General features: G+C 39.5%; 1 protein-coding gene across 2 annotated transcripts; it reads left to right on the forward strand.

The window, feature by feature from the left end:
* The first annotated feature begins 797 nt into the window (after positions 1–797).
* KIAA0408 (KIAA0408 ortholog) lies at positions 798–17,675 on the forward strand. 2 transcript variants are annotated; one of them, XM_085056007.1, is made up of 6 exons: positions 798–1,062; positions 4,963–5,106; positions 7,860–8,201; positions 8,603–8,682; positions 9,914–11,285; positions 13,137–17,675. In XM_085056007.1, the coding sequence occupies exons 2-6, from the start codon at positions 4,972–4,974 to the stop codon at positions 13,305–13,307; spliced, it is 2,100 nt and encodes a 699-aa protein (XP_084912133.1). In that variant the 5' UTR covers positions 798–1,062; positions 4,963–4,971; the 3' UTR covers positions 13,308–17,675. The 2 variants fall into 2 exon arrangements, with proteins under 2 accessions (XP_084912133.1, XP_084912132.1); XM_085056006.1 differs by having other exon boundaries at positions 799–1,062; positions 4,910–5,106.
* Positions 17,676–25,644: the final 7,969 nt, after the last annotated feature.

The following is a 25,644-nucleotide window of genomic DNA, read 5'->3' on the forward strand; positions in this document are numbered from 1 at the left end:
TTTTCTCCTCTGACTTCAGGGTCTCCTGTGGATTTTCATTTGATGGATCGCTTTTGCCACACTTCTTTCGCTCATGCCATGCCAGCACTTACTGTGGACACTCCCAGGGATTTATATCCAGCCCAAGGTGTTTTTGGACTTTCCTTACCAGCCTTGTGCCAGAGATGAGTTTCCCTGTTCAAGGGAGACTCTTCATCCAACTTCAAATGCTTTGCTTTGCTGAGACACAAAGTCTTAACAGTCTTAACAGACTGTAGAATCTGATCCAGAAATGTTATAAAGTATCAGGAATATTTGGGTATATCCCAAAGAAACCGTTACTGCCATTCCCAGAATGCAAGACAGGAGGATTACACAGTGCCCAATAACTGCATTTCATAATTGAGATCATATTTAGCATACAGAAAAGGATTTTAGGGAGGAGTGGTTTGCTTTTAGCTCTTTAAGATAGCTGTTAACCAACAAAACCACTGCTTCAAAGAAAACTCCCTTTACAAAGCAGTTAAGGAGGATCAAGTTGCAAAGCTCAAAATGATCATACAAAAAAATATAACCCTGAAAACTGTGTCTGAAAGACAGCAAAAGATCCTCCTTTACAGCATGGACAACAATAAAAGAAACCTAAAATTGCCTATTGTCATAGCTTTAGTATTAACTCTAGCTGCTTTGGCGAGCTTTAAAGACTGGACTGCACTATAAAACCTAAAAATGTCCTGGACTTGGAGTTGTTTACACAAAATATGAGGAGATATAAAGTTACAAAGCTGGGGGTTGGAAGAGATGGCTTTAAAACCATCCTCCGTGCACTGACGTCACGTGGAAGCCAGCTGCGGGGATGATGCTGAACGGAACTGTTTTCCACTTTGCAAAAGTTGAGGAGTTATTCAAAGAGAGTTGCAAATGCTGCCCCAGTTGAAAGGTTGTGTCTTGCTTAGCTTTCTTCTTTCTTTTAAAGATCAAGATTCACAGAACAGGATCCCTGCTAGCTATGTGTTTCATTGCTTTCGCTGCTGCCTAGAAATGGACTGAAAAACTCCTAAAGGATTTCTTATTCCATTAAAGGTATGGTTGCAGTTTATTTTAAATCAGTGTTTTTGAACAGTTAAGATTAAAAAAGAAGGCAAATTTCTGATGTGGCAAACAGTTATTGAAACATCCCTGTAATGTTATTTACATGTAATGTGAAGTTCATAAATGTTATGTATGGTCTTTATTCTTAAAGTTCAGTTTCTTCATTGCTGGCAGAGATATATTAACAGAACAGGGATGACAGATAGCATTGTGAGCACTTCAATCCTCTCTTTTTCTTTTTTTCTTTCTTTCTTTCTTTGACTTTCTTTTTCCTTTATTTCCCCCCCTTTTGCTTTTTTCTTTCTCTTTCTTTCATTCTGTCTCTCATTTCTCCCTCTTTCTCTTTTCCTTCTCTCTCTCAACTGTACTTTCTTTTTATGTATAAAGTGCCCATTATCATGACACATGGCACACATTTATAATTGAACAAATACATATGTTTACAATTTTTATAGTCATCCAAAATACAGCACCTTTTTGGAAATGTAATTTGATTGCATTTCTTTCTGCAAAAACAAGGGAAGATTTGTGTATCTGAATGATTATGCACATCCAATCTGATTAAACTCTATTGAAAAATAACATCTCAGCTGATGTCAGGCAGATTATTTTCAGAAGTTGCTAGAGGTTATTTACAAACTATTTTGCATTTTTAATATATGGCTAGAAAGGGTAGGATATGGGGGAATAATGACTAACATCAAATAGTTGCTTAAAACATTTTTTGCTTGCAAGGAGGGAGGGCTAAAGGAAAAGTTAAGGGAAAATGCAGCTGATGCAGACAAAATTGATTATTTGCTTAATTTGATTGCTGTAATGAGCTTCTGACCTTGTCTAGGACATGCAGAAATTGCCAATACTGCAAGAGCACAGACATTGTTCTGATCCACAGAGCAAATGATAATGTGACATTTTACATGCCTTTGGGTTGCTTAAGCCATGTGAAATACCCATGGGGAAATCTCGGTGCACAGTACAGGCAGAGGCTGCACTACCAGGGATGCACATTGCACTCCACCAAAATAACCCCAAACAAACCCAAAGGAAACACCAGGGGAAAAAAAAAAAAAAAGCTGGGGGGAAAGAGAAGTACGAATAAGAGTCAAAGTCTCTGAGGAACTGATCCACTGTACAATAGCAGCAAAGCTGTATAGTCACCCAGCTGCTAACATCAATAAACATGAGTTTTCTCAGAATTTATGGCAAGAGGAAATCAGGGAAGCCTAAGAAACAATACAAGCTTTTTGTGGATGTTAGAGCTACAAGTGACTATCTGTAACTTCTGTAACTATCCTCTTTCAAGACTTGATTCCTTCTGACTGTCCTCAGTCTCTTTTTATAATCAGAGTTCCACATGAAACAACTTGAAAATTGTTAAGATGAATGCCAGCATGGCAATAGTAGTTTCCAGCACTAAAGAAACACCAGAGGCCCTTTCAATGCTGTATTAATGCTTCAAAGGAGTACATATTATATCTGTTCTTATATGTGTAAAAACAAATATGCTATACAGTATTGACCTTTCTAGTAATACAGGGCTGTTTAAAGCATGGTCATTATTACTAACAGTGCACTAGCAAAATCAACATTTGTGCAAGTTGTTCACAAATTATGTCTGCCTGTCTTATTCATGACTTTACAGCATTTACACGTGGGGTTTTTAAATTATTTTTTCTGACGTGTATTTGTATAAGGATTGTAATGGAGCAGAGACTTGACTTTTGTTTATTTCTCAGATATCCTGAAAGGTTATAAAGACATAAATGTAGCCGAAAAAATATTCAAACCACAGTGCTAAAAATTGCAACATTTGATTTAGCAGAGTGAGAAAGTACTGAAATGTTCTTAAAGTTCATTAACAAGAGATGTTTAGATTGCAATAGATCTTAAGTGTAATGGAATTTTTTTGCAAGTTGTTTTTGGTCAAGGCTTACTAGAGCCTAGCACAAAGCTGAAACATTGGCCTGGAGAGGTGCAGTCTCTGTAGCCTGGCTGCATTGCCTAAGAGGTCATGAGCAAACCATGAGCAAACCTTTTTTGATAAGAATTCTGTATTGCCTTTCAGCAGCTCCTAGTTTCAAGGATTTGTATGGTTTTATGAAGTTCCTCTGTATGTTTTAGGCAGGGGAAAGAAGAAGGGTTTGATATCTGTTTGTAGGTAGTTGAGGGACAGATTGTCATTTCAGAGCTCCAAGGCAGGTGCTTGGGGTAAACTGTTCCACAAGCCCTGAGTGAGGGCTGGGCCCGTGATGGCTTGGGAAATCCTAAGGGGGACTTCGTGTGACCCAAAAACCTGAGTAACCTGTTGGGTTTCCTCTGAGCTCTTTTGCTTACTTGTACATGAACCAAGCTGACTCCAAGTTTGGCATCATCTTCGCAGTCAGCTGAAATAGCGCAGACACTGGTAAATGGTGATTGCATGGTAGCCACAGCTGAATCAGCAAGACTTGCCCAGTAACATACAGGATGGGGAAGAACTTTGCTCAGGAATGAAGTTTTACTATATCATAGAAAATGTGGGCAGTAAAATCAGCAGTTCCTGTAAGTTGGCAATCACTGATCATCAGTCAGGGAAATGAACAAATTGCAGAAAGATAAACTGGACTTACCCCTAGTTAACCCTCCAATAATTCATTTGCCTACCTCTTTGGTTTCTGGCAGGGGAAGAAAGTAATGCAGAGGTATTTTATTGCGAGAACTAGATCATGTCCACCTAGGTAACACAATTGGCTTCAAGAGCTGAAGTTAACAAACTCAAGTATCAATGTCTGTGTACCAGACATTGTATCACAGTAGCCATCATAAATGAATGAAGATTATTTTGGCCTTGATGACATAGTAAACATGCTGATGGTAGTGGGGTTTCTAGTGTAAAGCCTAAGAAAGCAAGAGGAGCACCAGGCCCATAAAATCTGTAACTGCTTTGCTCCAAAGTCAGAGAAGCAGAGCTAAAATATTTCCCTTAAAACATGCCTATTTAGTAGTTCAATTAATATTTTTTCATTCACTGACATTAAGATGCTAAAGACTTTTGAAGGAGAAGAAGGAACTGAAGCATAAATTAGTCAAATATTCTGAGAAGTGTTTTGAACTAGATTGGAGTTAGTTAGCTATTGGAGAATTTTTTCTAGTTTTCACTATGCTGGTCCTGAAACTGACATTTATAGGTTAAGATTTGTAAAGCCAAATTTCTACAGTCCTTTATATATAAATGATTTGTACCTGTTATTAGCTTTCCTGTCCTGTCTTCCTTCATGAATTCCAAAGCATTCACGTAGCCATGAGAATTCCCTGTGTATATCAAGTTTCCAGTCTTCAATTGCCAAAAGAATGTAACAGTTTTTGTCGTGCTCCTTGCATGCGTGCAAGGGGTGCGTGAGACAACATGATACCTTTACATTTGCAGTTGTCTTTTGAACAAACATAAAAATAGGTTGCACCCTCAAGGGCAGATATTGTAGGGTCCCGAGGTCCTGAAGTGTCATTCAGTATTATATGGACTCAAATTCATTGGAAACACATTTACTGTGAAGAGTAATGGCAAAGATGCAAAGTGATCATGGTAAAGAACCTGCTGTGGCAGATGTTACTGAATTCTGTGATGCTGAATGTGTGTCCCACCTCCCCTTTCCAGATTGGGCATCTCTGCCTTTGGGTTTATGTCCTATAATGCTTAATTCGTCCATATTTCACTCATACTCTAGATAAATATCAAGGAATCGTGTAATACCATCTCTTGCAAACACGTTTCAGTTACTAATTTTGGGAATTTGCTTGGTTGTCTTTGTTCCCTGAAGGCTAAAATAAAAAAGTAAAACTTACTTTCATGAACTTGCAGGAAACATTCAGAGAAGAAAGAAAAAAAGCAGAGCTATTTTTGCTGTTGCACAGACTGTAGCCATGGACCTGCGTGAACAACTGGAGAATACTGAGAGGAACTGGAATAAAGAAAAAATGGAATTGCTGGAGAGATTTGATAATGAAAGGAAAGAATGGGAATGCCAATGGAAGGTCATGCAGAGGAAAATAGAAGAGGTACTTTTAAACAAAAATCTGAACACTGCCATTTTCACTCGGGGTGAAGTTACATTGAGTCACTTCAATTTTTCTTTTTCTGAATTTTATCCTATTTCTTATGTGTCACTGGAAGTTTCTAATAGCTGATGGTAGGATGAAAATCCTAGGATTAAGCAGTATTTGCAATTGCTCATTTAATAGTCATGAATACAGTGTAGGAAGTGAAATCTGCTTTGTGTGCTAGGACATTATTGGCTATACACACTGCTGCCAGTTCAACTGGCATGAGCCATGCTGCCTGTATTACACATGCTTTTTTCAAGTACATGCTGAGCAATATGGGGTTTAGAAAAATGTGTATTTAGTAACAAAAAAATTAGGTATCATATTTGTCTAGCAAAAAGGACTTAGATGGCACAGGTCTGCTGGGGCAAATGGTAATTTTAAAAATAATGTATATATATGAGATACTGCATAATACTGCAGAATCGTTCTGGCTAGAACCTGTTCCTTTTATGGATGACTTTTGGGAGAGAAAACAGGTACAGTAAATAGCACGAACGTTCTGACACCATTTGTGTTTACACATACTAGCAAACACTCACTCCCTGCCAGTTGCAATGCATCTCCTTCCAGAAATAGTCACAGCAATTATTTATTATTCTTTTATCCCCAAATTGTCCCTGCAGCCAAACCCTCTGACACTCTCTAATGCATTAAATGAGTCTGCTTGGCAGCATATACAGGCAAGTTTTTTCATTAGTGAGCTTTCCACATTTTTCATCTAATACACACATGGAATAGTGTTGCTTGCTCTCTGCCAACACTGTCCTGTGGCTGAGCAACACAGGAATGTATGGCAAAGATTGCTGACATGAAAGTATGAGAAGGAAAATGGTCAGAGCCAAAGGCATTGTAGCCATACACTGCCCATTAAACCAGCCTGCAGCAGAACTCCATATTGTCAGCTCTCTCATATTTTATATTTTACCCACAATTCTTGCAGACTTTGGTGTGATGGTCTTTGCCACATTTTGTCTTTTGTGTTAAGAATTTTCTGTGCAGTCTTCCTTAATTTCACTGCCAAGGTGCTTCAAAAGTTAGTAATGTGATCTGTGTATGTGGTTGAATTTCATTTTCTTAGGTATAACAGCTGGTTTGGAATGACCATAATAAAAAGGTATTCTGGATATTAGTAGACTTGACAATATCAGGAAGACTGTTTTCATCATATTCTTTATTAGCATATAGATTAGGAAAGCATGACAGAGACAGAAAAAGAGATAAAGAATGGAATGTGGCTGAGAGGAAGAGAATGAAGCAATTTGCTGGCTACTGCAGGGCCAAACAAAACTGCAGATGGTACCCCAAGGTTATTGGAATCCTAAGGTCCTCTCTTAAGCTGTGTCTATAGCTGCTGATGATTTCAGATACCTGATATTTCTTCTCCAAAAGCCACATGGCTGGAGAAAAGGACAGATGGATACCTTTTAAATGCCATCATCTGCAGAAAGACTTCCTCAATAAAATTTGTGCTCCCTTACCAGATTGTATTTTGATTCGGCAATTTTCTCTAGCCCCCCAAACCTAACTTAATTCATTCAGGAAGACTTGTAGAGTTTGGGAGATGGTATTATAATTACGGGGCAGTATCCTTCCTTCTTACTGCTATGCTGAATCCATATGAGGCTCTTATTTCTTGGAAATGGCAAAGTTCAGCCCTCAGTTTCCATGAGCAGCTGGGCTTTGGGAGTGAAATTTGAAAACCCAGGATAAGGTCAAGTGTTAAGTCTCTAAACGTGAGAATACTTCTAATCCTCAGCACTACCCATGAAACGACCACATGTTCTTCATGCTGTTATTCTTTTCTGCTGTCCTTCCAAAAGCTGTTGGGATGGCCTTGTGCACTGTGAGAGGGCAGGCAGATGGCTGTTCAGAGGTGCCTGTGTACTTTCTTCGTGAGAGCAAATTAAGAATGAATGTTTATAAAGAGCTGTGGGATTCTTGGCACTGGAAATTATACTGTAAGCAGAAGGGATTTTTATGATGTTGCTATTTTTTTCTAATTTATAATTTACCATGGCTCCTAGTTTGAATGTGCTGGGTGACCAGAATTAACACCTTCTCATTTACTAATGAAGCCACTGGATCTCAGCAGATAGCGTGAAAGAAAAGGGTGACAGCACATTGCCAAATAATACCATTCTGCAGTACTGATTTATCACTCCAGTCATAGAGAAGAATTCCACTTGTTTGAGAACCTAAAGAGTCTCCTCTCGTGCACATGGCACTGTATTTGATGAGAATTCACTTCCCCTCCTTCAAATAATATACTTTAATAGGCTGTAACATAGCCAGAACACTCTGTCTCCCTCACATTCCCCCACATTCCCTATCCATCAGCTCACAGTTGTGTCCACCACATAGTGTGCTGATATGACTTGGAAAACAGCCATGCAGCTTTCAGCTCAGGGCAGGGCCAGTTATCTCGTGAGATCTCTTCCAGTCCCAACCATGGGTGGAAGCCATGTGTTAAAACTATGGCAGAGAGTTTGTGAATGGTAACAGCCCTTTTCTTATCCTGTGGCAATAATGGTGTGTGAGTTATTACAATAGGTGACTCAGCACTTTTCTACTAACATATTAGTAGAACCTTTCTAATCAGTGCTACTGAGTGAAGCATCATCCAAAACAGAAGACAAATATGGGGGCTTTGCCATAAAGTTTGTTACAACAACATGATTTAGTAGAAGGTGCTATTGTCTTTTCAGCTTTACCAGGAGGTAAAACTTAGAAGGGAGAGCAATATGAGCATCTACGACAGCAAGGCCATTCAGAGCAAGATGCTGCAGCTGTCCATGCATTCCCCTAATTCAGAAGAGAGTGACACAGTGGAGCTGAACCATCAACACAATGTGGCAAATGACAGAATGGAGAAAGGGAGTTTGCTCAGTGTAACAGGACATGAATGGAAAGAACCCAGAGATAAGAGCAGAAACAATGCTGTGTTAATGGACAATCTAGCCTTTGAGAACCATGAGGAACCTGAAGACAGCCTCAGCATTAAAACTTCCAAGGAAAATACCAAGAATTATATTGGTGATCTCAATGTAGTAAGTAAAGTATGATCTTGTTTCAGTTACGAGGGGGAGGAAAAGAATGAGGACTTTGTCCTGCCAGGTAAAGCTAAAGAGTTGATCTCCCTGATTTTAGCTTTCCACAAGTCACTATCTCTACTTCCTCCTAGTTTTGTTATCAATGTGTGTGTTCTCACTGTTTAAATGTGTTAACAGCATGCTCTTTACCTCTTCATAAGTTCATTACTTGGAGGCATTTTTCATAAGTTTCATAAGTTCATAACTTCACAAGTTCATTACTTGGGGACATTTTTGTATCTTTTCTCACACTGCTTCCCTCTGCTGTGAATCTTAAAGGAAAATGACAATTTTCAAATTAATTCTGGAGATACCATTTAAAATGTATATATTAAATAACTGTTTCTATGTTTATAAAGGCTCTTAAAGAACTTGCCAGAGTCAGTGAAGAATTATGCAGCTATCAAGAGGAAATTCGAAAGAAGTCCAATCACAGAAGGTAAAAACATATTTGGACTTCTTATATTAGTGGAAGAAAATTAATAATGTTCCTTATGCTTTTCACTTTGAAGGCTGTTTGCTGTTGGATTTATTAGTAGCTGGCCAGTTCCTACCCTCCTAGTGTTTCAGTGCTCTGCATAAAACATTCAAATGAAATAGGCTCAAATATGTTACAAAGGTACATTTTACCAGCAAAATTGATTTTATCTACAGAACCTACTAATTCAGATTAGTATTTATATGAGATGAAATGGTATTTGTTTTAATGGCTGTATAGAGGATTGGCAAAGTGAACAGATATTTCTGTCTGCCCTGGCCCTGTTTCCATGCAGTATGTTGTATTCCATTCAACACTGTATGGATTTGTCAGGCTGGGAAATTTCTTACTTAAAGCCTAAATCTAGCCTTAGGCATGGGGGATGTGTCAGGAGCTGATGATCCAAAAGAACAAAGAAGGCAAGAGAGGGAAGAACCACCACACATTTGTACTAATGGAAAGATGGCAAGTCAGACCCTGAGAAGTGTGGCAAGTGAACATTCCACCATCTGTTAAAAATTCAATGTTCATGGTTTTCTTTAACAAGCAAAACACCAGACTGCCTCTTGAGTTGTGCAGAAATTCTCAGGTAAAACTGAACTTTCTCAGATGCTCCCAAAGAGCAGAGGGATTTCTCACATTCCGCCATGCGATCAGTTGAATGTCTGTCACTGATTTATTATTTTAGCTGGGCTACTGTTTGTATCTTTAAAGCAAGTGGATTCATAGCTGATGCATAGCTTCTAAAGGTGAATTTTTAACAGATCGCAAAGGACACATTTTTACTGTCATGTGTAAGGTTAGGAAACCTACACAAGGGATACACTCTGTTCTGTGTTTCTATGTTCACTGTGTATTCAGTTCATAGTCAGGCAGACTCAGAGGAGTCATTAGAACAAGATCCTACTGTCCATACTGTAGCATAGATAAGAAAACACACAGTCATCTAAAAAACTTGGAAGAATTTTAGTGGCAAAGGAAAGGAACGCAAATTCCTTTTGTTGACGTTTCTTCCAATTTTTCATGTATGTTTCAGTTATGCTGAGTATATCAGGTGCAGCAAAACTGCTCCAAAACCTTTTTACATAGCCAGTGTTAAAACACCTGCTCCTGGGGAGAATTAATCCATGCTGAGGTCCTCTGGGGGGTTTCTTATTGCTCATTCCTAAAACACCTCTTCTGTTGTTTCCAGAATGAAGTCACTTCCTTTCCTGGGGGAATTTGAGGAAACCCAAAACACAGTTATTCTGCCTGAGATGAACCATGTGTCCAGCAATGAATCACAGACTTCAGTTGCTTTTGAAACAGAGGAGCATAATAATAGGAAGAATCTGATGAGCTCCACCAAGGCTTTGAAAGAGCCTTATGGTGGTCTTCCTGGTGACATAGGAACAGATTTCAGACCTTGGCAAAAGAAAGAAGCTCCACCAGTTCCTCCACGGAGCACTTCTCGGCACCTAACAAACTCACTTTCTGCAGTTGTACAGCTTTCAGAAGCACCAATTAGAGATCCAGGCATCAAAAGCAATTGCAAGGCTCAGGATTGTTGGAATGGAGGGAAACTGAGGAATCCTTCACCTGTAAACAACAATAAATCTGCATCACCCTGTGCAAATGAAGGGCAGGCTGTGAAAATTCCTGTGATGGTAACTGCTGCAATACCTGTAACCAAAAATGAGTGCAATATTCCAACAAGTTTTTCCCACAACACGTGGGCATATGATGTAGGCAAGCTTGGGAAAGACAATACAAATGAGCCTTTCCCACTGTCAGCCCAAAAGAGTTGTTCAGATGGAAATATGGCCCAAAGCAACAAGATGCACCAGAAAGAAAACACCAAATCTCACAGCAGCCCTTTTTACAGTAATGACTTTTATGCCCCTACTGTCTTGCACAATGATCTTTTGGAAGACACCAGGTATACTTTGGGAAAGACCCAGAAAAATGAAATGCTGGCAGCAAAGATTGATGAGTTTAATCGGACTGTATTTCACACAGATAAACATAACACTGCTCTGCAACAAAATCAGGTGCCTCAAACAGCATCGGAAGATCACAAACCCTGTGGTCCACTGTGTGACTCTGCTACTAGCAGGACAGAAACTGTAAATACATCTTGTGTCTCAAATCCCAAACTCTCTGCAGCAAAGGAACAAGAAACTAGCAACCCCAGCAAAGCTGCCAGGACAGCAGGGCAGCAAAAACACATGAATGGACTTCCAAATACTAGTGGTTATAGGCACATGCTCCACGAGCATGACTGGAGACCAAGTAATTTATCCGGTCGCCCGCGTTCAGCTGACTCAAGGTCGAACTATGGTGTTGTTGAAAAGCTTTTGAAAACCTATGAAAAATCAACAGCGACTTCTCTGTGTAATGCAAAATGCTGCAGAGATAAGTGGACACAGGCAAACTCTGAATTCACTAATGGGGGTTGTGAGACACTGAGTCAGTATTTAGAAATGCTCCAGATTGAGCAAGAAAAGCAAGACTTTCCAAGGAATTCAGCCAGGCATATTGGGCAGCAACTCAAGCAAGGAAAAGAGAGACAGAAGTTACCAGAGGTAAGGTTCATAACAATGGCAAAACCAAAACAATTCAATTTCATAATAAGCCTCAGACTCTAAAATGGGGCAGACTAACATTCTATTGTAAATAATTGTGTAAAAATAGATACTTTAGGCCAGGATCTGGGTGATTCAGGAGCTTTTCCTCTGCAGATTAGAGCTGTGGGAGAGCAGGAGCATGTAACTAAGAATGAGCAGTGAAGACATGTGCCAGATTCTGATCCCTGCTGCTGGTCTGTAAAGCTAGATTTTTACTGCACTGCGGTTATGCTAGGATTGAACCAGTGAGAACTTCAATCCGGTTTTAACACCCTCTCTCCTTCCTTTAGCTGATGTGTTATGTCATAAGCCTTCCCATACAGCTGAAGCAAACTTGGCCATGCCCCAAACCCTAGAGGTCTTAGGTAACATTCTTCAGTATCCAGGGTGCTGCTTGGTTCAGATTTCCTTGGAACTGCCTATGACAAGGGGTATTGTGACTCCATAAGGCTTCCAGTAATAAAGTAACTTTCTCATGTCTCAGTTCCAGCTTCTCCTTATATTCAAGCACAGCCTCACAGAAACAGAAGAGCATGGCATGACTAATTAATTTATATTTGGCTGAATTTTATTTTCAGAAGTTTAGAAATAGTGCCTTTGCTGGCATTCTTTCTTGATGAAAAGGCAAACGTGGTTTGGAAAACACACTGTATGTTGCAGGTTCTGTAAAAGTCCACAAAGAGATATGCCCCTGGGAATCTCAAAAAAGATAAGGCAGGTGTGTTTTGAGCTGCGAAACTTGAATGGGTTCAGACTGTCAGCTGGTATGCCTTAAACTGTCACAAATTCACAGACTTCAGTGGAACTATGTGGGTTTAAGCAGCTGAGAATCTGACCATGCAGATTTTCTTCTGCATGTCTTTCTGAACGCCCTGCAGTGATGCAATGTCTTGTTTAACATCTTCAGCACAGAAAGAAAAAAGCCATGAAGCTTCTGATTTCTTTTTCATCCAATAAACTTTTGACAGGCAAACAAATTTTCATCAATGAATATGGAAGAAAGAATAATGACTTAACTAGATAATGACTAAGTTTATATTGATGTAAGCCCAGAGCAACTTTACTAAGCGAAGTGGATTTTGTTTCTCCACAGGCTCAGATTTTATATTGTCATTTTTATCTGTAGAAACTAAGTGTAGAATACTGCCTGATCAGCAGTTACCGTTTTATGTCCTGCAGAATTAACGTCACAGAGATGTAAAGAACTGTATATGGAGTGAGGCACAGGGTTTATTTTCATTATTTCCATTTACATCAATATAACTATGATCAAAATCTATTGGGACCCCTCTGCATCTATGGCTCTTGACACTGTATTAACATGACCATTCTGAATTAGTTACCAAGTTAAACAGCTTCACACTGCACTAACGGAATCAGAGTTCTTAGCAGTATGTGACTGCTGAGATAGGATCTATCAAAAAATGCCTGAAAAGTATGTATGGAGTATCATACTCCAGTAATATCAGGTGGTATCCTGAGTTCTACACTTAGAATAGTTTACAGCCTTCATTGACAAAAAACTTCCAGAAACTAAGAGGTAAGAGGTGAATGTCAGTTTTGTCTTGCACTATCATTTTATAACTTACCTTGTGTCTGACACTTGTCTTCATTTATTTTAAACCGCAACTGATGTGAGAATCCCTGTACATAGAAATAGCTGTTCTTTTGCGTTCTGTGCATTGCTGCACTCCTTTTAATAGCTTCCAACCACCTGTTCTGAGGTCACCACAAATGTCTTCCTGCATTCCCGCTGCATTCCACAAAAGCTGTAACTTGTTAAAGCAAGGAATTGCCTTTGTGTTCTAGATATGTGTGCCAGCTAAATGTTCAAGTGAGAAGGGCTTCTCCCGGCCCGCTCGGCCAGCAAATCGACGCCTGCCTTCCAGATGGGCATCCAGATCCCCGTCAGCACCGCCTGCTGTGAGAAGAGCAGTGTACAACTCTGTCTCCTTTCGGTCAGAGACCTCAGTAGTCTGAACCCAGAGCTGGGTTGGATGGTGTTGTGAAAGCTCTAGGCCTCACTATTAACTGTTTTTGTAGAGTGTCATAGCAACCAGTTCCACACTGTCGTATTTTGTCCAAGAGTGACCCCCACCACATGCTGGACAAAGCATTCTGAATCTTAGGTCATCATCACCATGGTCTTCAGTGTTTTTATTGAGACGAAATAGCTATATCCCTGGTTTTCTCTGGGTCTTTTTTTTTTTTAATAGTTCACAAGGGAATTTCTTTTGAATGGCATCTTTCTTAATTTGCCAATCAATTTTGAGTTGAAACAATGTATAGTGCTGTATATTCTGACTCTTCTGCAAACAGCAGAACGTAAAGCTGTGTGCATGATCATGTGTTTGTAGGTGCATGTGTTGGACTAGGAAGTATACAGGCCTGTATTTAGAAGAGACAAACTGTGCTAGTGTTGACATTGAAATTACAACCTATATGCCTACATATATATATATACTTTGTGTTTATTTTAAAAAGTTTGAAATATACAGTCCTGATGACATTTATATTTTGTATATCTTTTACATAGGTTCACAGGTGTAGTATTTAATGTAAAAAACCTAAATATGCATTTTTTGTGACTGATCGCAGTGATAATGCCTTGCACAATATGTATCTGAAGCAGACTAGCTCGACTGATTTGTCAGTTGTGCTTCATGGCATCCTTGTTCAGTTTCCTAACCCTTATGCTAGGTCAAAATTCCCAAACATATTTTTTCTGAATTGAAATATTATATAATTTGTAATATAGCCTTTTTCAGCACCAGAGACATTTCTGAAATGTTCCAAACCCTTTACAAAGCTTAAATGTGCCATTATATATATATAGCATACTGTAAACACTTCAGTAGTTTCAACTACTGTAACATACAATTTATGAAGGGAAGAAAAGGGTTGTATATGCTCAATTCTGTAAAACATATTTTTCCTTCTAGCATTATACTTTGAGGTTTGGCAAAGTCAGGTAACAATGGACTTGTTTACTTTCACTCAAGGCAGGAGAACAAGCGCCGTTGCTCCCGGTGCTGCAGCCACACTCCTTTTTTTACTCTTCTCCTAGACTAGAGTGCCTGAGCCACTTGCTAATTCCCTGCTCCTGGACTGACTCGTGGCGGTCAGTTATGAAGTTTACTTGCACTCTGGCAACAAGCTGCATCTAGTATGGAAATACTGCATCGAGGTACGATCACAATGGTGCCCGAAATCCTGACACATGGCGTTGCAACTCTGGTGTTGCCAACACTTGACTTGGTATTATTTGCCATCTGAATGACGTGCACAGAGCCTGGCTTGTTCCTCCCCACAGTGTGAAAGAAGTATGGATGCTACCCAGGCTCTGAACTTCCAGAAAGACAGTGTTCTTCATCCTGGAATTTTTGCACCTCTTGTTAGGCTGTTGCTGGATGCATAGTGCAGTAATGATAATAAATGTTACCTTTAAACAGCATGTCTAGGTCAAAAGGAGTAAAGAGGCACTTGTTCAACATCAGCCTGATCTTGTCTGGCAACTTTTCTTCTTCTTCTGGAGAAACATAGTGTGTTCAAAGGAATTTCAAAAATCATCCCAGGATCCATTAATGTGCACATCTTCTTATGTGAATGTAAAAAGGATTTCAGAGAGAGTGTAGGCTTTTGTCCTAGTGAATTGTATATGTGGCAATATAGGGAAAATTTAATGTGCTTATTTCGGTAGTGATCTGTTGTTCTACTCCAGTCATGTTGAGAATTCACATCTTTTTCCTTCCTTTTAGGACCTTATTCTTCTTTCCTCTGCACAACTTTGATTTTGAAGAGAGAGAAAACAGGAGGCCATGTGTTCTGAGCAATAGCCTGTGTAGTAGTGTTGGTAACAATTCAGGCTTACCAATATTGGAGTGAGCTGGCATTAGAGCCATAAATCCCAATTTATCATGCCATTGTGGCGATCTGCTTGGCAGAAAACACACTCAGAGTAATTCGCTCTATCCTTTCTAGGTCTATCCCACAATACATGATGACTTCAAGCAAATTAGCAATTCTTCAAAACTCACTCAGATATTATTGCAAAGTTATTGCTGGAAAAGATACAAGGACAGAAAGTGTAGAAGAAAAATTTTACAGTTTGGATAGAGACAAAAATCTGTGTGGTCAAGTGAAAAATCAAGAGTTCTATAAATTTTCCTATTTGCCCTAATTTAGAGATTGCACTCCATTAGTTTCCTCAGAAGTAGAAAAATTAGACATGATTCATGGTAAATTTGGAACATGGCTTAATATTCTACCTAACTGTGGAAATTAGCAACCCAAAATGCATTGCAAATTGACCTTTTAAATGCCTAAGTAGCTGACCAGCTTTAAATGCCTAATGCTGAGGGAAGGGTAATGTGAGAGAATTGTAAAAAAAAATGTTGTTCTTAACTTCAGTCGCTGTTGACTGCAAAAAAAAAACTTATTTAAATTACCTTTATGGTGAAATTAAGCGGTTTTGTTCTGAAAAATTGTGGTGCACTTTTGTTTTAAGTATGTAACTACGAAAGCATTTCCCTTGATTAGTCAGTGAAGGTGTGTCTTTAGTTCCCTTCAGTTTCTTTGGTTGCCTTTGACATAGACCACATTGTTGAATCACAGAGAAAGGATCAAATACCAACAACATTCCCTGATGTATGTAAGTTAAATGAACAGAAGGTTTTTGAAATAAACTAATAGGTCAAGGACAAGTCCATTTTGTCAAGATTTTCTGTGTCCGTCTAATTACAGACATTTGTTCTGAAGCCTAAAAGTATCAAAACTGGTGATTTTGGTCTGCAGGCAGCTAGTTGGAAGTACTAACTTTAGAAAATTGCCACTGTCACCGTTTAAATATTCTCTTCAACTGTCCTTGTAACGGGGCCAGTGGACTGTGGTGGTTTTTCTAGTTCCTATAACTGTGATTACTGAACCGTTGTAATGGCTTTATTCACTTATTTGCTGTAGGGGGAAAAGCTCTGTAGGGCTTTCAGGTTCCCCTGTGTTGTTTCTGACAAGGGAGTCTACACATATACACACACTTGTGCAAGAAACACAAATGATCTAAGCTTAACTTGCCCTTCCTATTAATCCTAGTGTCACCTATGGAAGCGATGAGTTTTCTAAGACAGTAAAATAGGTTTTAATGATTTTACTCCTCCATACACTGTCTGAAGTCTTAATGCAGATATATGTTTTTCTTCCTTGTGCTCTGAATTAGTCTCTCTTTATTGCATGTTTATGGGTCTTAGTAACTCCCTGGGGACACAGTCAGCTGCCCATTGAAATGGGGATGCCACTAGAAATCAGATGGCTGGTACTTAGTTGACAGAAAGCATCATTTTCCCTCATGCTGGGAGATGGAGCCATAATCTTACCAGACCCTTTTATGGAGGAGTGGGGCAGGGTAGGAGCATATAGAGAAGAGTCACTTAGATCTTACCTGCATAAGCAACAGAGCAGGCCACCTGGAGGCTAGAAAACTGGTCTGACTCAGAGCCTCTGATGAAGGCAGAGGGATAGAGGAAAAAAATTCCTTTAAAACATCTGGGTATCACTCCTCAAACTCAGTACATTTCCATTAAGTGTTTTGTCTTTACAGTGTAAGTGACAGACTTATGTATCTTTAAAAATGTTGCTGAAAGAACAAACTTTCTTTGTTCTCCAGCAACAACACAATTGTCCTCTACTGTTACACACACTGGAATTTATATTTAGGAAGGGATTGGCAATCAGTGTAATAGAATTTTCCAGAGCATTCAGAACACCAATTTATTTCTCCAGTTGTCTATTTTAAAAATTGGTTTTTTAAATAAGGATTTTGTATCCAAATATCTTCAACAGCATTTTAATAAAGATCTACAACAATCCAGATGGCAGGCCCAAGAACTTATGCAATTCTTACAGTGCTGCTATGCTGAGAATTTCTTTGGCTTTGAGATCTGTAATATACAACTCTAGCCATTGTACTGCTGATATTCTCTATTGGACTCATTTGTAATGGTGTCTTTAGTTGTGTACATGCTCTTTAAACTGGGAGGTGCTCTAAATGCACTAAATCAAAGCCCCTTGTTGCCTCTGGCCTTCCCACCCCTCTTTGATTCCCAGTGTGTGCTTTTATGTGGTTTATTGTCATTGGTCTGTATGTATATGCCATACCACAGGACTTTCTATCTGTACTGCAGCCAAAATATTTTTTGGACAGGATGTTCTAAAAAGTTCTGATATTACTATTGCCATTCACAAATACATTAGATCTTGATCTATTGTTTTGCATCACTGAAAATGTAATTTCTTCATCCACTGTTAATGGTATACATTATACAAAATGTGTGGTTTTGTTTCTTGAAATGACAATTTGTCTGCTTTTGCAGTTTGGTTCTACCCCTCTCCCTTGGACCTTTTCTGCTGGCAAAGTTCTTGCATCAGCAGAGACATGTTTCTGATGTGTCCAGTTGATCCAGTTGCTGTGTGGCCATGGCAGCTCATGGCCTTGCTCACTTGCCTTGCCAACTATTACTCTAAAAAGAATTGTATCAGAATTTCCAAGGGACAAGAGAGATTGAACCTTCAACATGATCAAAGTGTGGTTAATGCCTTTCCTCTAGTACCTGCTGTCAGCAATATTTCTGTTTAAGCATCTGGAGTAGATGCAATCCCAAAATGAAGCGGGGGAAGAGAGCAGGCCCTGCACAGATATGTCTAAAGTATGTAATACAAGTAAGCAAGCTATGCTGGCTGGTATTAATGGGTGAGTTAGATCCCTTGATTAGCCAACTCATTAAAGCCAGAGGTTCTTTAATATTAGGTCTCAACGGATGCATAGACTTCTGCTTACCTGTTAATGTGTCACAGGGATTGCAGTGCTCAGGAGTCTTACTTTGACTGCCCCTCTATCAGGAGGGATGCCACTGCCTGTGGCACATGTGCCTGCATAGTCTTTTGCCAGTGCCACTCAAATTTCCCTAAATGAGTTTACTGCAGCTAGAATAATTTCTAAATCCTACTCACAGTAGGAAAGGTTTGTCATTAAAGAAAATTGCACTCATGTGAACTCTGCAAACATGACACTGCCAGCTGGCATGGTGACACAGAAAATCCTACTGAATTTTACTTCTGTATCATGAGAGATCTGCAGCAGGTCAGCTGTTCTGGTACCATATATGATGTAGAGCTGCTTAAGAGGTTTTTGGAAGTACACCACAGACAGACATATGTGTGCATATGGCCTGCTTGTTTCTTTGCAGGATCTTTCTAGTTTCCACAAAGATACTCTGATTGTTTTGGGAATTCGGGGATTTTTTTTTTTCCAAATTCAGCTGAAGACAGTTGTCCAACCCATGCTGTTGCTGGTAAGAAGTCTCTCAGGAGTTCTTCTGAAGCAAAATATCTACACAGAAGTATCTGGCTACCTACCAAAGGAGGTAAGATGGTGAGAAGAAAGTTGAACAAGCCAGTCCAAAAACTTGCTCATACACTCTTTCATCTTTGTGTATACACACACACACACACACACACACACACACACACACACACACACACACATATACAAACACAATTTACTGCATATGACCACCACAGTCAGACACACAGTACATGCACAAAAATTATGTCTAATATTGTATGTAAACAGACTCCATCCAAAGAATGGTACTGAAAATTTTACATAAAAATAGCCTCTGACTTAATGGGATCCAGCAGTCTCTGAAAGCCCACATAAGTGAATGTTTCACGTAAGTGAATGCAATCAAATCTTTTAATGAAAAAGGTGTGCTTATGAATGTCATCTTTTCCTTCAAAACTTTGTAAGCCTATTTTACAGTTCTGATAATGATTTTGCCTCTTTTACTGCAGGGGAAGAAAAGAAAGGAAGTGAAAATAGAGATAATAAGAAAAAATTTTGAGCTTAGGCACTGCAAAATGGCTGTACTGGTCTCCCTGTACATGGATGAAATTGACAGCTTAAGATTAAACAAAACAGTATTTTCCATGCAAAGATCTTCTATTTCTCCTCTCTATAATTTTACTCCTTCCTTCCCTCTCCTTCCATCAGAAGGTGACCACTCAACTACCTAAAGACAAGAGAAATAGGCCTGGTAAAAATAGCTGTGTGAAGGCTTCTTTTCACTTTCCAGCTTCTTTTCTGCAGCCTTCCAGACCTGCAAAACACATGATGTTTCTACACACCAGATGTGAGAGACCAGAGAAAGATGCCTTTTGTCATCTTTCTGCAACAAGAACTGCATCAGCCAGTTTGGGGCTGAATAGTTTTACGGGTCTTTTTTCCTGCTGTAAGTGGGAACAAAGCTTTTTCCTTTTCTGTGCAGAAGTCTGTATTCCTTTCAACCACCTCTTGCATGCGTTTCTGCAATTTTAATTCATTTTACAGCAAAATTTCACAGCAGTTGGGACAGAAAGTGAAGAATTCCTCATTTACTATTGGAATTTGGCCAAAAGCTGAACTAGATGTACAAAGGCCCAAGAAAAATTTAAAACTGTTTAAAAATCTCCTGCCAAAGTGATCTGCAGTCAGCCCACCAAGGTTTTTAGAAGTGAACTGTCTCTTTAAGCTTGGCTCTGGGAAGTAAACCAACTTCTTTCTCCTGTATTGAGTGGAAAGTGGATGATGAAAGTAATTTGCAACATTCAGAAATGAAGATAACAGTTGTCTAGTGATTTAAGTAGCATTATGCTGCTTGCACAGCCTCCTATGAGTTATGTGTTAGATATTCTGTTTTTCCTAGAATGGCATTTAGTGCCAGCCCATGTGTATTTTGGCCTAGACTGCTGTCTCATAGGAGGTATACATTTAGATATGTCTGGGAGAACCAGGCTTATGTAATGCTGGAGCCATCATCTCTGTCATCCAAGAAACATTTGAGAAAATCAAAGCTCACTAATTCAGAGTGCCTGCTTTCCTTTTATGCCTATATACACACAGATATGTACACATCGCATGGATATATACACTGATCAATTTTTTTATGCTTCCTTCTTGGTTTTGCACTGTATGGAAAAAGAGTGGGGCTTGTTCATGGTTACAGGCAGTCTTAGCTAAAATGGAGCAAGCAGGGTTGTTATGCTGGATTTGGGATCTCAACTGAAATCACAATGAAAGGAAGTGTTGAGATATTTTAGGGTAGGAAGTTGAACGAAGTAATTTATCATTTCTTTCAGCTAAAGCAGTCCTAATCCTTTATAATGGTATTTTGTTCAAACATTGTAAGTTTCCATCTGTCTTTACAGGACCAGTGTGAATATATTTATATTTTTCCCTACCTACATTGTCCTGTGATTTGAAGAAAGACAGGCTGTAGAAAAAGGACTTTGATTCATAGTGAAGATTTCCCCAATTCAGGAAGATTGCATTCAGTTCATCCACTTAGCACACAGGGGTCAAATTTAAAGTGTGTCGATAGGAGTATATCTAAAGTCAGAGAGGAGCTGAGTCTTTAAATTCAGAGTTTTGGTTTAGTTTAATTGCTACTTGAACCTCCCTAAAGTCCAAAATTAAATCCCAGATTAATCTGCCAGTCCTGATACCTCCCACAGAGTCTGACATTGAAATGAATGGAGAGAGAAACTTCAAATCTTACTTGCATGTTTAAGTATTATCAGTGTACAGAGACTAAAGAATCTCACAGCACTTCATGCAGCTTAAAATTTCCTGCTAGTATTTCACACTGGTAATCACTAGCCTGTAAGACCAACTGTGTAAAAGCCATGAACCCACAGGGGAAACTACAAAAAAACCACTAAAAAAATCCCACAGAAAAAAGTCCAAGCTCCAGGCACACCTGGGACATCTCTACTAAAACAAGGATGCAGGTACCAGCTTTGCTGCACAGGCTTCAGCACTGAGGACTTATTGCCATAGATAGAAGCAAAAAAAGGAGTGGTCTCTTCCTCTTGTACAGAGGAGTAGTAGATGAACTTCTCTGTGTTCATAGCTGGACTCCCAGGTTTGCCCTGACTTTCCTGAAAGAGCAGCAAGTGTCAGAGCTAAACTGAAATCAGCTCTTGTGCCATAAGTGGGTACTGATGTCATTAGCTATCATCTTTGCTCTAGAACTCCTTGCTGCTACTACTGACCAAGAAAGGCAGGAGGAAGAAGGGTGTTCTTGACACCCACAGCAAGTTTAGGGTTGTTGAAGGGTGAAATTCACAACAATTCTTGTCCTAAATACCGTAAAAAGCCCAACAGCCACACTTGTTTTTCTGAAACACTCACTGCTGACTAAAACTGTTTTTCATGACAATGGTATTACCATTATGACTTTCCATAATACAGGAAAGGCCAGCTGCTGCCGGTCTGGAATAAGGAAATGCCACTCTTGGTTGTCTTATTTCTTTGGCAGAGACACAGACAATTTGGTTTTCATTACACACACAGCTTTTATTTTTAAGCTGGATCTAGAGGAGAGGGTATTCACCATCTCCATCACTTCAGACAGGCTTTGATCTGCAAAATTCTTAAATGCTATCACACAAGAAGTATTGCTGATCACTACACTTTGGAGATAGAATAAAGACTGTGATCCAGCTAAGTGATAAATTTGGGGGTTGGGAAGACCACCCTTCTCTCCTCAAGCAGCTTACAGTGTGAGAGCATGCTAGATGTGAGATGTTAAAGCATTGCACTGGTACTTGTTTATCTTCTAGTGTTTTTTGCAGTCCTGTGGAGCAAGCATTAACAATGCCTGTTTTGAAGTGCAGGAAAATAAAGCAGAAAAAGAAATAGCATGGGAACTCTTCACTTTCTGGGGATAAGTGGGAGAAAGAAAGTGAAGCTGAATATTGCAGTAGATACATCTGTAGCAATTTAAGATGTGCTCTTTTCTATTGCCCTTTGAAGAGGGAAAGGGTGAAACCTGAGCCCACCTTACAAGCCAAACACTCAGACTGATGTCAACCCACCTAATGCTGGGGCAGGGCTGATTTTGCATTGAACTGGGTGAGGGATTTCTGTGATTCATTCCAATAGCTCATCCTGAGAAGGTGGATGTCTTCTGCAGTGGCAAAGGAAGTAAGAGGGGACCTCTGCTACTGAGCCAGAACCTTCTACGTCCTGTTTCTGCATGTGGGACCTCAGACTCTTAGACCTCTCTCTCCTCCCTCCCCAGCACGAAATATTAGGACTATATTGAATTAACAATAGATCTCATTGAAGGCTGAGGAGGTACCTTTTGTTCTGCCCCGACTCAGTTCACAGGGAGTAACTTACTGGCTGGGTACAGTCTGTATTTTCTGTCATAGATTAGTGAGGGAAGAATTTTTTACAGATTTGGTCATTATCTCAAGTAATTTGATAAGTCTGTCAGGCTTATTCTACATTTCAAACTGTAGAAATTGGGCAAATTGTTCTATAAATCTGTATTTACAATCTTAAGAGTCTTCTTTCAAAATGGATATATGCTCACCATTGTAGACCATGAGACACATCCTTGTATGTATATTTCTGGTCTAATGATTGCATGTTACTATAATTTTCTGGCTTAATCCAGAGAACAGAAAGAGTATCAAGACAGATCATGGGACTGTGACTCTGGGGACCTGTGGTCAGTGTTTTGATCTACCAGGACCTGCCTTTTTTGCTTAAACCACTGGGTGAGATTCTCAGTTAGGGATCTAGTGATTGCTTATTTCTACTGCAGTGAGGGAGGCACTTGCATAGTTCTGTGGGCCTCGGCTTTTGTTGTTCTTGTGCAAAATAATGGTTATAATAATGCTTTTTTTGGCTGACTGTTCTTTTTAGGTTATGTTAGTCACTCTGCAGACATAGTAGAGAGACAACAGGAACTTCTTTTTGGCCCAGAAGGAATAGTAACAAATCCAAAATCCACTGAGATCATTAGATGTCCTTTCTATCTTGGATCATGCCATGTGTTTAAGATCAATTTTTTAGCTAGCATTTCCTATCACTAAATTTGTGAGAGACAAGCCATGAAAGGAGGGCCTGAACAGATGCAAAGAGAATTCTTTCCTGTGATTAACAAATATCACGTCATTACACTTTGGCAAAATTTCCTGAGTGTTAGTCCTAGTTTTAGGAAAAAGGAGAGTGTCCCAAAGGTTGGCTGTGACAGTGCATGAAAAGAGCTGCACTTGCACTGTCACGAAAAGTACTTACTATCAAGGTACTGTATAGTTATTAAAATATTGCTGAATTTACCATATAAGGCATATTGGATTCCCAGCTGGACTGGTCTGTGACTGTCAGTATGATTTAACAGATTCTATGCATCAGGTTCCAAATCTGCAATACTTTATTCTCCTGCCCCTGCTTAAGGTCTTGGATGCATACAACTCTCACATTTAATTGCACTGTTCTTGGTTAAGAACACATCTTTAATCAAGTGCTGGGCAGCCCCTGTTAGCAGAATCAGATGTTCTAATGAAAGAAAGGAATTGTAGGTGTTGCCAGCAGAGCTCACACAGAGAACACTAAGAAGGCAGGCAAGCAGAGGGCTGGAAAAGTTTCTGTCTCTTCTCTTTAACCACCCCTCCCCTCTCCTGCTGACATTTTCTGACTCAGTAGAAGCTGCCAAATCGCAGATGGTTGTGGGGCCTGCATGAATCAGAATAAAACAAGGAAGCTAGTATTTGTAGGAGAGGTTGGAACAGTAACAAATAAGACTGACCTGATTATTCAAGCATGGTTGGACATAATGCCAAGCTGCATCTTCTGATATTTGCTGTGTGATTTATATATCAGTGCAGGACGCAGTCAGAAAGTGCTGCATCCCTTTTGTGTCTCCTCTGCTGTGAATATAGCAGTTTTGTGTGCTCTGAACCTCCTGACCTCTGAATTTTGCTGTACTGGTTATATCAAACATGGCTTAGAGGGGGCAGCAATATCAAATCCGATAATGTTTGCTCCCATAGCCATAAATATAGATATTCTGTTGCCAAGATTTTTAATTGCTAGGCAACCAATATTACATTTTGATAAAGCTGTGCTATTGCACACTGGGACTTATAGTTTCAGCACTGAATTAATGTATGGAAGTAAAGGAACATTGTTGACAACAGCTGATTCTTAGACTCACTCTGAGGTAATTTTTTCTACTGTCTGATGCTTTGTCAGTGAAGGCCCATGTTGGAGAAAAAGAATGGGTTCAGTCACTGAAGTTTAAAGAATACAGGGAGAAGAGAAGAATGCTGAGCTGCAGGCAAGAGCCATCAAGCACTGCTTCTGCCCTCCTGACACTCTGGCACCTGACTAAACTCCTCCAGGAGTAGGGCTGCAGCTGCAGCTAGACCTTGGCAGCAGTCATCAGCATCATGTACTTTGTGGGAGGGAGAGAAAACAAAACAAAGCAAAACAACACAACCAAATAACAAAAACAACCTCTAGAAGTAGGAAAATTACTTAATTCATTCTTGAGATAATGTTTCTCTGATTCTCAGTCACAGGAATATGTATCTGTGCACATTGATGGGTTGTCTCTTTCATATGTTTTGTTTGGAGTGCAGTGACACTGTTCCCACTTTGTAGCTGGAGAGCAGAGGCACAGAGAGACCAATGTTTTAAAGGCATTGAACTGTGTAATTCCAAAGAATTTGTGTGGGATTCTGGTCTCCAAACCAAATTTCAGCATCTGCCCAGCTATTGTCTTTCATCCTTCCCTGGCCAAACTGAGATTACATGGTAGAGAAGGAAATTGAACCTACACCTCTCATATTGACCATTATAGCTACATCCCCACCAAGACTGGGATTTGAGCCCTGTGTACTTGTCCTGCTAAAACTCTGGAGACTGCTTTAACCTGTAAACACACTTAACTTGCCTTTCTGCAATAAGGGGTGTCTGATTTAATGGCAGCATGGGTTTGCTGTGCATATGGTGAGAATATACTTTTTTTTTAACCTGCCTGTCCTTTGGGAAAGAAAAGCATGTTAAAAACTTCCTTTCAGGAAGCTGCCTTCATTGTCTTCCTGATTAACTTCTGTCTGCATCATTTTATATGCTTTTAGTCTTGTTTCTTTTTGTTCAAACTTTTTTGTTCCAAAACATTTTATATCCCAAACTTTTCAAGCATCCATTAAGGGGAATTTTGCTTTGCCGCTAACTATGCTTTGGAATTGTCTCCAATACCATTCTGTTCTCTCAAAATAGGATTAAAAATGTGTTTTGCATAAGAAACTCTCCTTGATTTATGAAATGACACAGAGCATATTTCATACTGTTCTCCATCACCTTTTTGTATTTTGACATAAATCAGCTCTTTTCATCTCTGCTGCAGACTGGGCAGAGGTTTTTTTTTGTGGTACCCTATGGCAACACTAAGTTAATTCCTAATATGGGTTACAGATGCCCTGGGGC

Source organism: Lichenostomus cassidix, chromosome 3 (assembly GCF_008360975.1).
Source record: "Lichenostomus cassidix isolate B80296 chromosome 3, HeHo_3.0, whole genome shotgun sequence".
Classification (NCBI taxonomy): Eukaryota; Metazoa; Chordata; class Aves; order Passeriformes; family Meliphagidae; genus Lichenostomus; species Lichenostomus cassidix.